A 15,510-nucleotide genomic window follows, 5' to 3' on the forward strand; every position below is an offset into this window, starting at 1 on the left:
CTCTGCTATTTCTTTCATATTTCCTAATTTCAGGGTTTTTTTTTTGTTTTGTTTTGTTTTGTTTTTGCCATTTTAGCCTGTAGTGATAGTGCAATTTAATTCCATTACCACTGGCAGTCATGCAGGGAACCACGGTGAGAAAAGATCCAAATGTAGGAAGGTTACCATGCCTGAGTTCAGTTTGAATGATTTTCCTCTCCACTTCTCTTTTGGGGTTTAAACATATATTTTAAAATTGTAGCACCAGACAGAAATATAATTCCCTGTACAACTGGGACTTTAATGACTTGAAATTTAAAAATGAACTAAAATATATTATTTCTTAAAACCAGGATGACGTTGTCAGTGTACACTCATGCAGATGTCTAAGTTGGTTTGATTTGCTGGGGCTCATGTCATACTGTTGTTAAATATTTTGAATAAAAAATTCAAAATAATCAAAAACTTTAAAAAATGCCCACAATCTGCTTATAAAATAGCTTTACCAAGATGCCAGTATCCTACTGGTTTTGTGTATTCTTCTAACAGCTTCTGCTAACTTGTACAGCTCACCTAGATTTAAAAAATGATTTTAGAAATAATTTTGTGGCTTACCGTTGATCTTTGGCAACCTGTCTTTCATATCTTAAGATAATTCTTCCTATTTTTACTTCCTGCTTTTCCAAAGAGTGGTATCTTTGTGTTTCTGAGTTAAAATGGATATTCTAATGTTTGGTATCTTTCTCTGTATGATGTTTCTCAAGTGATTCCCCAGTTTCTGTTTTGCTCTGTATGCTAATAATGTTTATAGTATATTACCAAGCGTATTTAAGCAAAAGTTAATTTCAATTCAGTCTTCTATAACTCAGAACCTGAGATATTCACTCATTTAAGTGGTTTCTAATTTCTTGTCTCCTGTTGATGAAAGTACAGGGCCTATTTAAATCTGTAAACAGTAATTTAAGTAACTGCCTTAACATCCAGTTTCCCTTAGCAACTTGGAACAATTATTTTTTGTGTGTGTCATAATATTTAAATAAGTGACCATTTGTCAAATATTATCACATTTTGATTTTGCCCAATTTTCATTTAGTACATTAGCATTCTCTTTGGTGGCAAAATGGGAAAATTATTGTTTTAAAAGTATATTTAAAAGATTAATGGAATTTCTTTATGCCTTTGCCTGAAAGAGGGAATTGTATTGATAGGGAAAAAGAGCCATTATGTTTTAAATTTCTGGTCACTTTTTATAGAAGACCCAGATAATTTAAGTTATTCTTTAAAAAAAACTCTCCCCATTTCAAGAAGATAGTTATATTTGAGTGTTTAGTATTTGTTAGAGCTAGCATATTTTAGGTTAACTCTGGTTCTTGGTTTTTTATATGTTCTTACCTATGCTTTACAGCACACTGAGACATCTTAATTTGTAAAAGTTTGAATCGAATTTTAAATAATTAAGCTTTTATTTTTTTATCATACTTTAAGTTTTAGGGTACATGTACACAACATGCAGGTTTGTTACATATGTATACGTGTGCCACGTTGGTGTACTGCACCCATTAACTCGTCATTTAACATTAGGTATGTCTCCTAATGCTATCCCTCCCCGCTCTCCCCACTCCACAACAGGCCCCGGTGTGTGATGTTCCCCTTCCTGTGTCCATGTGTTCTCATTGTTCAATTCTTGTAGCTTTGCTTTCGTGGTATTATTGACCATCCTTACAATTTATTTGCTGCTGAAGACTTTGTCAACATAATCCTAAATTGTAATGTTACATTCATGGAATGATTTTGTATCATAGTTCCCAAAATAGATAATATTTTGGCAAAGAGCACTGTGTTTTCCACAAAAATTAATCGATGATGAACTAATTTTGTGATATTTATCATCATGAGTTTCCTATTTATTGATAGCAGTATACATTTTCCTCAGGTTATTTTGAAACCAATACTCTACTGGTCTAAATGCTTTTTAAAACATATTTTCCTTTGCCTTAGTGGGAGCAACACAGTGATTTTTAAAACTTTTAAAAACTGAATTATGAATATGTATAATAATGTATGAAATAAATATTAATTCTGACAGGAAAAATACTTGGTCTAATAGTTAATAATCCACCGAAGCTAATATTGGGTATAAGTTTTTATATTAAAGGTGTATGATTTTGCGGTAGGTGGTATACAAGGGCTTTTCCATAGATTTTTATCAAGTGTTGAACGTCAAAAATGAAAATTCTTCTAGCCAAGGCAACTACTAAAGAGAAAACAATGCTCCAGACTACTGTGCCTTTTTTTTTTTTCTTTTTTTTTTTGAAATGGGGGTCTTGCTCTGTCTTCCAGACTAGAGTGCAATGGCATCATCACGGCTCACTGTAGCCTCGACCAGCTGGGTTCAAGCAATTCTCCTGCCTCAGCCTCTCAAGTAACTAGGACTACAGGCATGCACCACTATGCCCAGCTAATTTTTTAATTTTTTGTAGAGACAGGGTCTTGCTATGTTGACCAGACTGGTCTTGAATTCCTGGCCTCAAGTGATTCTCCCACCTCAGCCACCTAAAGTGCTGGGATTACAGGTGTGAGCCACTGTGCCCAGCTTAGTGTGCCTTCTCATAGAAAATATTTTGAACAGAGGAAAATACGAGTTACAGATTACAGTAATCTAGTTTGGAATGTGTTTTTGCTTTTATTTAGAAGCAGGTGTGGTAGGTTCACACACTTAAAGGATATTACAAAGTGGTGACTAAAGAATAGCTGTAATCATGTTGGAGATAGTGAGGAATATCTCTTATGTAAATTAGTACATGGGTTTTATCTTTATCAGCTCCTAAAATTGAACATAAAACAAAAGTCTAAAATTCTGTGGCTTAAAATGCCTAAAAGGCACTCTGTTCTGTTATTCACAGAATAAGCAAATATAAACCAGAAATAGTGAATAATGTCAATATGAGATACTTACCAACATTAATAAGACTTTGAACTTAAGATTTACTGCAAATGATCCACAGTGCAGCCAGTTAGCTTGTGAGTGATTAAGAGTTTGTGTCTTCAGTCACATTTGCTTTGTGTGCATTATCTCCACATTTGGTTTATGAAGATGATTTTGACATATGGCAATATTTCCTGTTATGAAGATGTAACACTGGCATTGATTGTGAAGAGTGAAAATTTCCGTGTTCAATTACTTAATGGTGCTCCTCATATAAAGAAAATACCAATATGCCCCAAAATTTAAATTTTATACTTATTTTTTCTGATATAGTCTGAGAACAACAGGATATGAAAAAATAACTCATTATTAAAGGCTGTTTGAATAATGAAAATATGTAATTTCGTGAAATATGAAACCTTTGGTAATATTTGCCCCAGATAATACTGTGTTGAGTATTTGATCAAACAGTGAGTTTGAGTCTCCAATAAACATTTATTTTGTTTTTGAGATTTTTCTAAACTGCTTTTTACCGTGGTAAGTGAGGTGCCTTCTGCTGTCAGTGGTCCTGGTCATTTGCAGCTGCTGTTTCCGTAAAGAACTGTGTAATGCTCCACAGACTACCTGCAGTCACTGATACAACCACACCACATCCGTGTTGGATCACAACTACAAAGGAATAACTGACATAACAAAAAAAGTTCATATACAAAACCAAAAAACTCTGGTACTCTTAAGGCTTCATGCTTTTATTAGCAGTCTCTGTACATGTTGCATATTAGCCCTGTGATCAACTATGTAGGGAAAGACTAAAAGCAGCAGTAGCAAATAAATAGGAATCTTGATCTTATGATGATAGAAATGGTAAGGATGTAAATACTTGTTTAAAAATGAAAATGGTTGTTCCTTTCTATGCCTAGAGGTTCTGATGCCTGTGTTTGCCTTATCAGCTTGCCCAACAGCAGGTGGAAAAAGTCTTGGGAAAAATTACTGAAAGTAAAAATAAACTGGCCTATGAAAAGGGAAAACTCCAGGTATGAGATTCATTTTCTGATTTTTCTTGTCTGAATTTTAAAAATACCAATTATCAAATTAAATATTTCTAGATTTTGAGAATACCTAACTCTGTTATTTACTAGTCTATAGTCTCTGAACATCCTTAAGTTTGTGGCCTCATTAATAGCCAGGTGACTTCTATTTACACACCGTAGTTGCTGAAACCTAAAATTGTGAAGCCAAAACCCATTCTGTAACTATTTGAAACTTTATTATAATCATTTTATGCATGGTCATTCACTGAGAATGTAGAAAGCCTATGCCTCTTTTTGCTGAATTTTTATAACACATTTCTAAAAAGAAATAAATCTGGAAACATACTCAGAGGCAATTGAGTGAATGTGATACTGTTCTTTTGCTGCCTGTGGGTTTTGTCTCTGTGGTACCCCAGAGCAGGAAGCCTGCAACTGATATAGGTAAGCCTGACTTAAACTAACTCCAGTGGAAACACTGAAATCCAAATCAGTGGTGCTAAGTCTTAGCTACACATTAGAATCACTGGGCAGTTTTTAAAATTCCTCATGCTGGGAAGTGTATGATATCTGCCATTTACTTTGAAATGCAGCATAGAAAAAATAGGTTGATGGATGGATAGAGGAAATGATAAATGGATAGATATGTGATAAGCAAATAAAAGAATATTAATGGTAGAATTTTGATGGGATGGTTGGTGTATGCATGTCACAGTAAAATTCTTGCCGTTTTTCTATACATTTAAAACATTTTATAAAATGTTGGGGGAGGCTGTGCATGGTGGTTCATACCTAATCCCAACACTTTGGGAGGCTGAGGCAGGAGAATGGCTTGAGGCCAAGAGTTTGAGACCAGCCTGGGCAATATAGCAAGACTCTGTCTCTACAAAAAATTAAATAAATAAAAATTAGGCAAGCATGATGGCAAGCCCCTGTAATCCTAGCTACTTGGGAGGCTCAGGTGGGAGCCCCAAGTGGGAGGATCACTTCAGCCCAGGAGTTGGAGCCTATGGTGAGTTATGATCATGCCATTGCATTCCTGCCTAGGTGATAGAGTGAGACCCTGTCTCTAGAAAAAAATGTAGGGGGAAAATTCTCATGACTAGAATTGCATCCCAGAGCAATTAAATCAAAATCTCTGGGGATAGTTCCTCGACTGAAGTGCTGTGTTTGTGTGTGTGTGTGTGTGTGTGTGTGTGTGTGTGTGTGTGGGATGAGGTCTCACTCTGTCATCCAGGCTGGAGTGCAGTGGTGCAATATCTGGGCTTGCTGCAGCCTCCACCTTCCAGGCTCAAATGTTCCTCCCACCTCAGTCACTCAAGTAGCTGGGATTCAGGTGTGCAGCACCATACCCAGCTAAGTTTTTTCATATTTTTGGTTTTTCCGTGGAGATAGGGTTTCTCCATGGAGATAGGGTTTCTCCATGTAGCCCAGGCTGGTCTCGAACTCCTGAGCTCAAGCAATCTGCCTGCCTTGGCCACTCAAAGTGCTGGGATTACAAGAGACTTCAGTACTTTTTAAAGCTCCTCAGATGATTCCAATGTTGCAACCATAGTTGAGGCCCACTAGACTAAATAGTATGGAGTGAAGCCCAGTTAGGCTTGGCAACTGTCTTAGTCTGTTTTCTGTTGCTGTAACAGAGTATCTGAGACTGGGTAATTGGTAAATTAAAGAAGTTTATTTGGCTCATGATTCTGGAGGCTGGGAAGTCCAGGATCATACAACCTATCTGTGAACACCTCATGCTGCCTCATGTCATGGCAGAAAGCAGATGCGAGAGTGGGTGTTTGCAAAGAGACCAAACACAAGAGGCAGCCTCACTTTATAACAACCCAAGAGCAAGAACTTATTCACCCCTGTAAGACTGCATTAACCCTTCATGAGAGCAGATCCCTCATTACCCAAATACCTCTTAAAGGTCCCACTATCTCTCAACATTTAATTACATCAACAGTTAAATTGCAGCATGAGTTTTGGCAGGGTCAAATCACATCCAAACCATAGCAGCAACTATGGAGCTGATTTGATAAGTAATCTCACTAGAGGCTTGCCAAACACATCAGCATTAACCTCATCCTCATCTACTCAAAGGGTTTACCATAGGGTTAGCAGACAGGATGGGGCCCAGAAATAGGCCATCTAAAAGGTAGTCGATAAGCCATGCTTGCAGAACAGTACATTACTAGAACAATACAAAGACCTACAATAAAAAGAATTACTAGAACACCTATTAATATTAATATTTTGCAGAGGTAGTGATGCATTTAAATATTATCTACATTTGTGTGACCGTGGAAAGCTCTTAATTTTCTTGAGTTTCATCTTAATCATCTATAAAATGAGGAGGATAAGCACAGCTCTCTTACCTACTTCTCATAGGGAAAAATAGGCTACATTACAGGCTAGGTGTATACATCTTTACAGGCATAAAATAACTTTCCCCTTTCTGAAATGAATGATCTCATAAGAGGCTATGACCCATGACTTTAACCTTTTTTTAGTTTTTCCAAGAAAAATGAAATATATTATGAAATATATAAGACAAATCCCAGGCCCTCATGACAGACTTAAAGCCAAATTTTGACTGGGAATGAAATATATTTTATAATTTATGAATGGGTCTGATGTTATCTGTCTGACCTTTTAAACCTCAAATATGCAATCTTAGAAATTATCCAGATTCTGTGTAATCATAAAGGAAATACGTGCCTTTCTGCTGTTCATATTCCTATAATAAGAGTTTAAGATTTTTGATAGTTTTTGAAGAAACACTTTTTGAACTATTGTGAACTATCGATTCATTGGTGCTTTTATGTCAGGTCTTGGGCCGCCACATTCCAAAAGCACTGACTTCATCAGCTCTAGGGAAAGTGCTCTTGGAGCACATAACTCCTACAAGACAATTTAAAGGAAGAGCTCTATGCTAAACATAGTCAAAACAGTAGTCTGCTTTGTGTTCTCTCTCAACTGGATTAGAATGGATTAAAAATATACATAGGAATTGTATTTGGTAAAAGACTACATTTTCAGAATCAACTTGTTAATGAATGATATACATACTGGATTTTGTGTGTTAATGTAAACTGTATTGGAAACTGCTGCCTCATGTTCAAACATGGTTTGAACTTCCTTTTCAGTGCTGTATAGTATTCCATTATGTAAATATGCCACAATGTATTTATTCTTCTGTTGATGGATAATCAGCTAGTTCTTAAGTGCTTGCAAACAATAACAATGATGATATGATGAATTTTTGTACCTGTCTCCTTATATACAGAAGATTCTCTCAGCTAAATATAATTCTTAGGAGTAGAATTACTGGGTTTTAGGATGTGCATATCCTAAATTTTACTAGATTTTGTTATATTTCCCCTTACTAAAAGTAGTTATGCCAGTTTTAAAATCAGTATTTTTTTTATTATACTTTAAGCTCTAGGGTACATGTGCACAACACGCAGGTTTGTTACATAGGTGTACATGTGCCATGTTGGTTTGCTGCACCCATTAACTCATCATTTACATTAGGTATTTCTCCTAATGCTATCCCTCCCCCTACTCCCCACCCCACGACAGGCCCCGGGGTGTGATGTTCCCTGCCCTGTGTCCAGGTGTTCATGTTGTTCAAGTCCCACCTATGAGTGAGAACATGGGGTGTTTGGTTTTCTGTCCTTGGGGTAGTTTGCTGAGAATGATGGTTTCCAGCTGTATCCATGTCCCTGCAAAGGACATGAACTCATCATTTTTTATGGCTGCATAGTATTGAATGGTGTATATGTGCCACATTTTCTTAATCCAGTCTATCATCTGTGAACATTTTGGGTTGGTTGCAAGTCTTTGCTATTGTGAATAGTGCCACAATAAACATACATGTGCATGTGTCTTTATAGTAGCATGATTTATAATCCACTGGGTATATACCCAGTAATGGGATAGCTGGGTCAAATGGTATTTCTAGTTCTAGATCCTTGAGGAATCACCACACTGTCTTCCACAATGGTTGAACTAGTTTACACTTCCACCAACAGTGTAAAAGCATTTCTGTTTCTCCACATCCTCTCCAGCATCTGCTGTTTCCTGACGTTTTAATGATCCCCATTCTAACTGGTGTGAGATGGTATCTCATTGTGGTTTTGATTTGCATTTCTCTGATGGCCAGTGATGATGAGCATTTTTTCATGTGTCTATTGGCTGCATAAATGTCTTCTTTTGAAAAGTGTCTGTTCATATCCTTTGCCCACTTTTTGATGGGGTTGTTGTTTTCTTGTAAATTTGTTTAAGTTCTTTGTAGATTCAGGATATTAGCCCTTTGTCAGATGAGTAGATTGCAAAATTTTTCTCCCATTCTGCAGGTTGCCTCTTCACTCTGATGGTAGTTTCTTTTGCTGTGCAGAAGCTCTTTAGTTTAATTAGATCCCATTTGTCTATTTTGGCTTTTGTTGCCATTGCTTTTGGTGTTTTAGTCATGAAGTCCTTGCCCAGGCTCATGTCCTGAATGGTATTGCTTAGGTTTTCTTCTAAGGCTTTTATGGTTTTAGGTCTAACATTTAAGTCTTTAATCCATCTTGAATTAATTTTTCTATAAGGTGTAAGGAAGGGATCCAGTTTCAGCTTTCTACATATGGCTAGCCAGTTTTCCCAGCACCATTTATTAAATAGCAAATCCTTTCCCCATTGCTTGTTTTTGTCAGGTTTGTCAAAGATCAGATGGTTGTAGATGTGTTGTGTTATTTCTGAGGGCTCTGTTCTGTTCCATTGGTCTGTATATCTGTTTTGGTGCCAGTACCATGCTGTTTTGGTTACTGCAGCCTTGTAGTATAGTTTGAAGTCAGGTAGCATGATGCCTCCAGCTTTGTTCTTTTGGCTTAGGATTGACTTGACGATGTGGGCTCCTTTTTGGTTCCATATGAACTTTAAAGTAGTTTTTTCCAATTCCGTTAAGAAAGTCGTTGGTAGTTTGATGGGGATGGCCTTGAATCTATAAATTACCTTGGGCAATATGGCCATATGGCATTATGGAAGAACAAATGTTCTTCCATTTGTTTGTGTCCTCTTTTATTTTGTTGAGCAGTGGTTTGTAGTTCTCCTTGAAGAGGTCCTTCACATCCCTTGTAAGTTGGATTCCTAGGTATTTTATTCTCTTTGAAGCAATTGTGAATGGGAGTTCACTCATGATTTGGCTGTTTGTCTGTTATTGGTGTATAGGAATGCTTGCGATTTTTGCACATTGATTTTGTATCCTGAGATTTTGCTGAAGTAGCTTATCAGCTTAAGGAGATTTTGGGCTGAGACGATGGGGTTTTCTAAATATACAGTCATGTCATCTGCAAACAGGGACAATTTGACTTCCTCTTTTCCTAATTGAATACCCTTTATTTCTTTCTCTTGCCTGATTGCCCTGGCTAGAACTTACAATACTATGTTGAATAGGAGTGGTAAGAGAGGGCATCCCTGTCTTATGCCAGTTTTCAAAGGAAATACTTCCAGTTTTTGCCCATTCAGTATGATATTGGCTGTGAGTTTTTCATAAATAGCTCTTAATATTTTGAGATAACATTCCATCATTACCTAGCTTATCGAGAGTTTTTAGCATGAAGGTTGTTGAATTTTGTCAAAGGCCTTTTGTGCATCTATTGAGATAATCATGTGGTTTTTTCGTTGGTTCTGTTTATGTGATGAATTATGTTTATTGGTTTGCATATGTTGAACCAGTCTTGCATCCCAGAGATGAAGCTGACTTGACTGTGGTGGATAAGCTTTTGATGTGCTGCTGGATTTGGTTTGCCAATATTTTATTGAGGATTTTCACATTAATTTTCATCAGGGATATTGGTCTAAAATTCTCCTTTTTGGTTGTGTCTCTGCCAGGCTTTGGTATCAGGACGATGCTGGCCTCATAAAATGAGTTAGGGAGGATTCCCTCTTTTTCTATTGATTGGGATAGTTTCAGCTCCTCTTTGTACCTCTAGTAGAATTTGCCTGTGAATCTGTCTGGTCCTGGACACTTTTTGGTTGGTAGGCTATTATTGCCTCAATTTCAGAGCCTGTTATTGGTCTATTTAGAGATTCAACTTCTTCCTCGTTTAGTCTTGGGAGAGTGTATGTGTCCAGCAATTTATCCATTTCTTCTTTTTTTTTTTTATTATACTTTTAGGGTACATGTGCACAATGTGCAGGTTTGTTACATATGTATCCATGTGCCATGTTGGTGTGCTGCACCCATTCACTCGTCATTTAGCATTAGATATATCTCCTAATGCTGTCCCTCCCCCCTCCCCCAACCCCACAACAGTCCCCAGAGTGTGATGTTCCCCTTCCTGTGTCCATGAGTTCTCATTGTTCAATTCCCACCTATGAGTGAGAACATGCGGTGTTTGGCTTTTTGTCCTGGCGATAGTTTACTGAGAATGATGTTTTCCAGTTTCATCCATGTCCCTACAAAGGACATGAACTCATCATTTTTTATGGCTGCATAGTATTCCATGGTGTATATGTGCCACATTTTCTTAATCCAGTCTATCGTTGTTGGACATTTGGGTTGGTTCCAACTCTTTGCTATTGTGAATAGTGCCGCAGTAAACATACGTGTGCATGTATCTTTATAGCAGCATGATTTATAGTCCTTTGGGTATATACCCAGTAATGGGATGGCTGGGTCAAATGGTATTTCTAGTTCTAGATCCCTGAGGAATCGCCACACTGACTTCTACAATGGTTGAACTAGTTTACAGTCTCACCAACAGTGTAAAAGTGTTCCTATTTCTCCACATCCTCTCCAGCACCTGTTGTTTCCTGACTTTTTAATGATGGCCATTCTAACTGGTGTGAGATGGTGTCTCACTGTGGTTTTGATTTGCATTTCTCTGATGGCCAGTGATGATGAGCATTTTTTCATGTGTTTTTTGGCTGCATAAATGTCTTCTTTTGAGAAGTGTCTGTTCATGTCCTTCTGCCACTTTTTGATGGGGTTATTTTTTTCTTGTAAATTTGTTTGAGTTCATTGTAGATTCTGGATATTAGCCCTTTGTCAGATGAGTCTTTATTTTTAAAAAATTTTTTTGTATTTTTGTTTTTCCTCTAGATAAAAGTTAAACAGCTAGAGGAACAAGTACAATCTTTCACTGACACCAGCTTACAGAATGATCATCTATGCAAGATGAATAAGTCTCTACAGACTAAATATGCTCAGGTGTGATTAATATCTATGAAAGCAGATTGCTGCTATATTTCGTTTTTAAGAAATTGTTTGATGTCTTTTTCCCCACTTTACCATACAATCCCAGAAAGATAAATATGCTGTCACTTGACTCAATTCAACAAACTTTTTTTCAAGCACCTAGTACATACAAGGTTCTGCTAAGCCTCAGAAATTGTAAAGGTACCTGAAGCAGGATTGAGACATTCAACTTGCTTATTATAGTTAGGAAATGTACTCCATAAACTTTATTAGAGAATAGAAAGTTATGCTTTTCCGAAAAATAGATTGTATTACTGAACATTCATAGGGAGCATTATTATGAGTGGAAGCAGTGAGAAATGCTTTCATAAAGGCAGTGCTTTTTAAACTTGAGCCTTACAAATTTTGGCAGTTGTGAGGAACAAATATCTTTGTTTTTTGAATTAAAGGCAAACTCAGAACTCAGTGCCAAGAGGGTACACCTGCAACAGGCAGATACTCACCTGAAAGAAGTATTGGTAATGAAAGTGCTTACTTGTCAGCATGGTGGCTCTTGAAGCTAAAAAACCTTTCATAGGTCACATAATATTTTAACGAATGAATAGAAAAAGTTAAGCAAGATAACAAAAACATTTAGTGAAGAACATACCCCAGGAAGGTGTTACCAGAAGAAAGTGACTCATTTCAATTGTTTACAAATTTAGCATGCATATCATTAGGTTATTTTTTAAATTGTTAACTCTTAATAAAAGCATATGTAACTTCTGTGTCTATGATATTTGTGTATCTATACCCCTGGTAACCAAGGAACTAAAATATGTTTTCAAATGGAATACTCATAGAGTTCTAACCACTTGACTCTGCTGATGAGTGATGAGGTCACAGAGTTGTTAAAGGATGCCTCATTAGATGCGCTCTCTGACAGGGAAGTTGGCATAAGGTCTGTTTCTTTGCTGGGTCATATTTTACAGTGTGATCTCTTCACTCTGAAAGCAAAGAAACACATTTTCAATATATTTTCCATTACGGCTCCTTCTAGAACACTGTGTTGTTTCTCCTAGTAAAGGGGCTATTCCTTGAAAAATAACTCTAGGTTTAGCTGATTTTATTGTTTTTATTAATAACTGATGATGCCTCTAAGAAAAAGGAAATCTCCAGAGAGGCCTACATCTTCAAAATCCCCCGAAATCTCTAGGCGCCATGTAAACTGTATAAAGGAAAGAACATCATCAGTTGGTTTGCCTAGTGTTATTCCAAACGCTACACGCCATGTGAGCTTTGCACCTAACCTGCCTTGTAGGAAAACATCTCAGGATATTGAAGACTCTAGGATCTCTCTAAAGACTCTTTTGAATGCTATTAAAACCACGGAGGGAAGACTGGAAGGCAAACTAGAATCAAGACCTTTAATAAATGATGAATCACCAAATTTTCTTAAACGGGACTCGGTAAGTGAAGACCACAAATGAAATCTTAAGGAAGTTTTAAATTTATACAAGAATGAAGTATTAATCCAGAAAGATAATGCTTGAAGATACGAGTAACAAGGAAATAAGGTTCGTCACAAATAGAAAAAAGACTAATATAGATTGAAACCATTATCCTAGCCATCACATAATTAGTTTTAGACATAGAACTAACTTCCTTCCTTGCTTCCTTCCTTCCTTCCTTCCTTTCTGTCTTTCTTTCTTCTTTTCCCTCTGTGGCCACGCTGCAATCTACTCGGCTCACTGCTGCCCCTCACCATGGACTGCCTCGGACTGCCGCCGCGCGCCACCACCGCTGCCTGCTTTTTCTCGGTTTCGCCATCTTGGCCACACTGCTCTCCAGCTCCTGATCCCGAGTGCTCTGCCCGCCTCGGCCTCCCGAGGTGCTGGGACTGCAGACGGACGCTCACTCGGTGCTCGGTGTTGCACGGGCTGGAGTGCGGTGGCGTGGTCTTGGCTCGCGGCAGCCTCCGCCTCCCAACTGCCTGCCTTGGCCTACCAGGGTGCTGGGATTGCAGCCCCTGCCCGGCCGCCGCCCCGTCTGGGAGGTGGGGAGCGTCTCTGCTCGGCCGCCCCTCTGCCCGGCCTCCCCATCTGGGAAGTGAGGAGCGCCTCTGCCCTGCCGCCCCGTCTGGGAGGTGAGGAGCGCCTCTGCCCGGCCGCCCCGTCCGGGAAGAAGTGAGGAGTGCCTCTGCCCGGCCGCCCCGTCCGGGAAGAAGTGAGGAGCGCCTCTGCCTGGCCACCCATCGTCTGGGAAGTGAGGAGCGCCTCTGCCCGGCCACCCATCGTCTGGGAAGTGAGGAGCGCCTCTGCCCGGCCCCCCATCGTCTGGGAAGTGAGGAGCGCCTCTGCCCGGCCGCCCCGTCTGGGAAGTGAATAACATTTTTTTTTTTGAGACAGAGAGTCTCGCTGTGTCACCAGGCTGGAGTACAGTGGCGCGATCTCGGCTCAGCTCACTGCAACCTCTGCCTCCTGGGTTCAAGCGATTCTCGTGCCTCAGCCTCCCAAGTGGCTGGGATTACAGGCACCCGCCACCACGCCCAGCTAATTTATTTTTTATTTTTATTTATTTTTTTTTTTGTATTTTTAGTAGAGACGAGGTTTCACCACGTTGGCTAGGATGGTCTCCATCTCCTGACCTCATGATCCACCTGCCTTGGACTCCCAAAGTGCTGGGATTACAGGGGTGAGCCACCACGCCCAGCCTAAAGTAACATTCTTGACAGAACTGTAGAAATAGAGAACAAATTACTGTACATCAGTGTAGTATGGGAAAGAAAAGAGAACAAATCAGTGGTTGCCAGAGGACAGGATGAATTTTTGGAGGGAAGAGCAAATACAGAGATAGCACAAGGGAATTCTTTTCTGGTGATGGAAGTTTTGTGTCTTGACTGTGGTGGTGGCAGTCATGTGAATATGTAAATAGGATCAAATTGCATGGAACTGTGTGCATGCATATATACACATGCATACACACATAGATGAATGAAGGTTGAAAAAAATGGCAAAAATGTAGTAAATTAATCTAGTTAACAATAATGTATGCATGTCAATTTTCTGGTTTTGATGTTGAACTATAGCAATATAAGATGTCAGCAAAAGAAGCAGGATGAAGGGACCGGGCGAGGTTGCTCACGCCTATAATCCCATCACTTTGGGAGGCCAAGGCGGGCAGATCACCTGAGGTTAGGAGTTCGAGACCAGCCTGACAAACATGGTGAAACCCCTTCTCTACTAACTACAAAAATTAGCTTGGTGTTGATGGTGCACACCTGTAATCCCAGCTACTTGGGAGGCTGAGGCAGGAGAATCGCTTGATCCCGGGAGGCGGAGGTTGCAGTGAGCCCAGATCATGCCATTGCACTCCAGCCTGGATGACAGAGCGAAATTCAGTCTCCAAAAAAAAAAAAAAAAAAAAAAAAGGATGAAGGGTACATCGGACTCTGCACTATTTTTGCAACATCCTGTGAGCCTAAAATTATGAAGTAAAAAGTTTAAAAAGAGTAATATTTAAAATAGTATGATTATCTGAACTGATGGTGTGGCTCTACCAAAACTTTCAAGGATATGAGGTTCTAATACTGTACTTCTAATTAGGATTCATTCTGCTGTAACACTGTTTTCTTGACCTATTTAGTATTTATACATCTTTGCTTTTATAATATTAATTTGTGCATTTTTAAAATATTTTCAAAAGGAAGCTAGTCTCATAATAATTTCTCTCCCATTTTACATCTCAGCTTCATAGATAGTCTTATTCTCCCTATTCTTGTGTTTTCATGGAGATTAATGTATTAAATTTGTCTATGTTTATTAATACAGATATTTTTGTTGTTTAAAGGAATAAGCAGCTAATAAAGATGGGTTTTATTTATAGTAGTGAATAAATATATTTAAACATTTAAAATTTGGTTTCTAAATTTCTAAATTTCTATGTCTTATTCTAATCACTGATTTGTAATGTTATTTATTGTTTCTTTTTCCCTACTTAGGTGAAATCTATTCTTGAAAGAAGTAAAGAGGCGCTGTCCCAAACAGTGAAGTATCATGATGCGGCCCTGAAGGAGAGTCAGAAGTTGAAAGAAAACCTCAAGGCTGTGGAGGACAGGGAAAACAAGAAGGCAAGGAATCAGTCCCTCCTGACCGTCTGTCACTGAGAAGAAGCACTTAGGAAATCTTTCATGAGCCATATGTTTCGCTTTCTTGCTTCCATTAGTAAGAATAAGGATGGATCGGGGGGAGGATTTCTTTTTCCAGAGAAAAGATAATTTTAGAATAGTTTAAAATTTTTCCCTTAAAAATACATTATATATATATAACTCCCAGTGTTTTTTTTTTTAACTTTCTGTCTTAAATACTCAAAAGAGAAAGTTCTAATTTTTTCTGTTGAAACACATCTGATCTTGGTAATAATAA

The 15,510-nt window shown here is 38.4% G+C and overlaps 1 protein-coding gene across 1 annotated transcript in view; it reads left to right on the forward strand.

Annotated features, from left to right (window-relative positions):
* Window positions 1-15,510, forward strand: part of LOC100580749 (coiled-coil domain-containing protein 150) — a 52,839-nt gene that overhangs the window by 22,406 nt on the left and 14,923 nt on the right. Inside the window, 3 exon segments of the mRNA XM_012510794.2 lie at window positions 3,856-3,939; window positions 11,012-11,119; window positions 15,087-15,215. Of these exon segments, the coding sequence (XP_012366248.2) occupies window positions 3,856-3,939; window positions 11,012-11,119; window positions 15,087-15,215 (321 nt within the window).

Source organism: Nomascus leucogenys, chromosome 22a (genome assembly GCF_006542625.1).
Source record: "Nomascus leucogenys isolate Asia chromosome 22a, Asia_NLE_v1, whole genome shotgun sequence".
Taxonomy (NCBI): Eukaryota; Metazoa; Chordata; class Mammalia; order Primates; family Hylobatidae; genus Nomascus; species Nomascus leucogenys.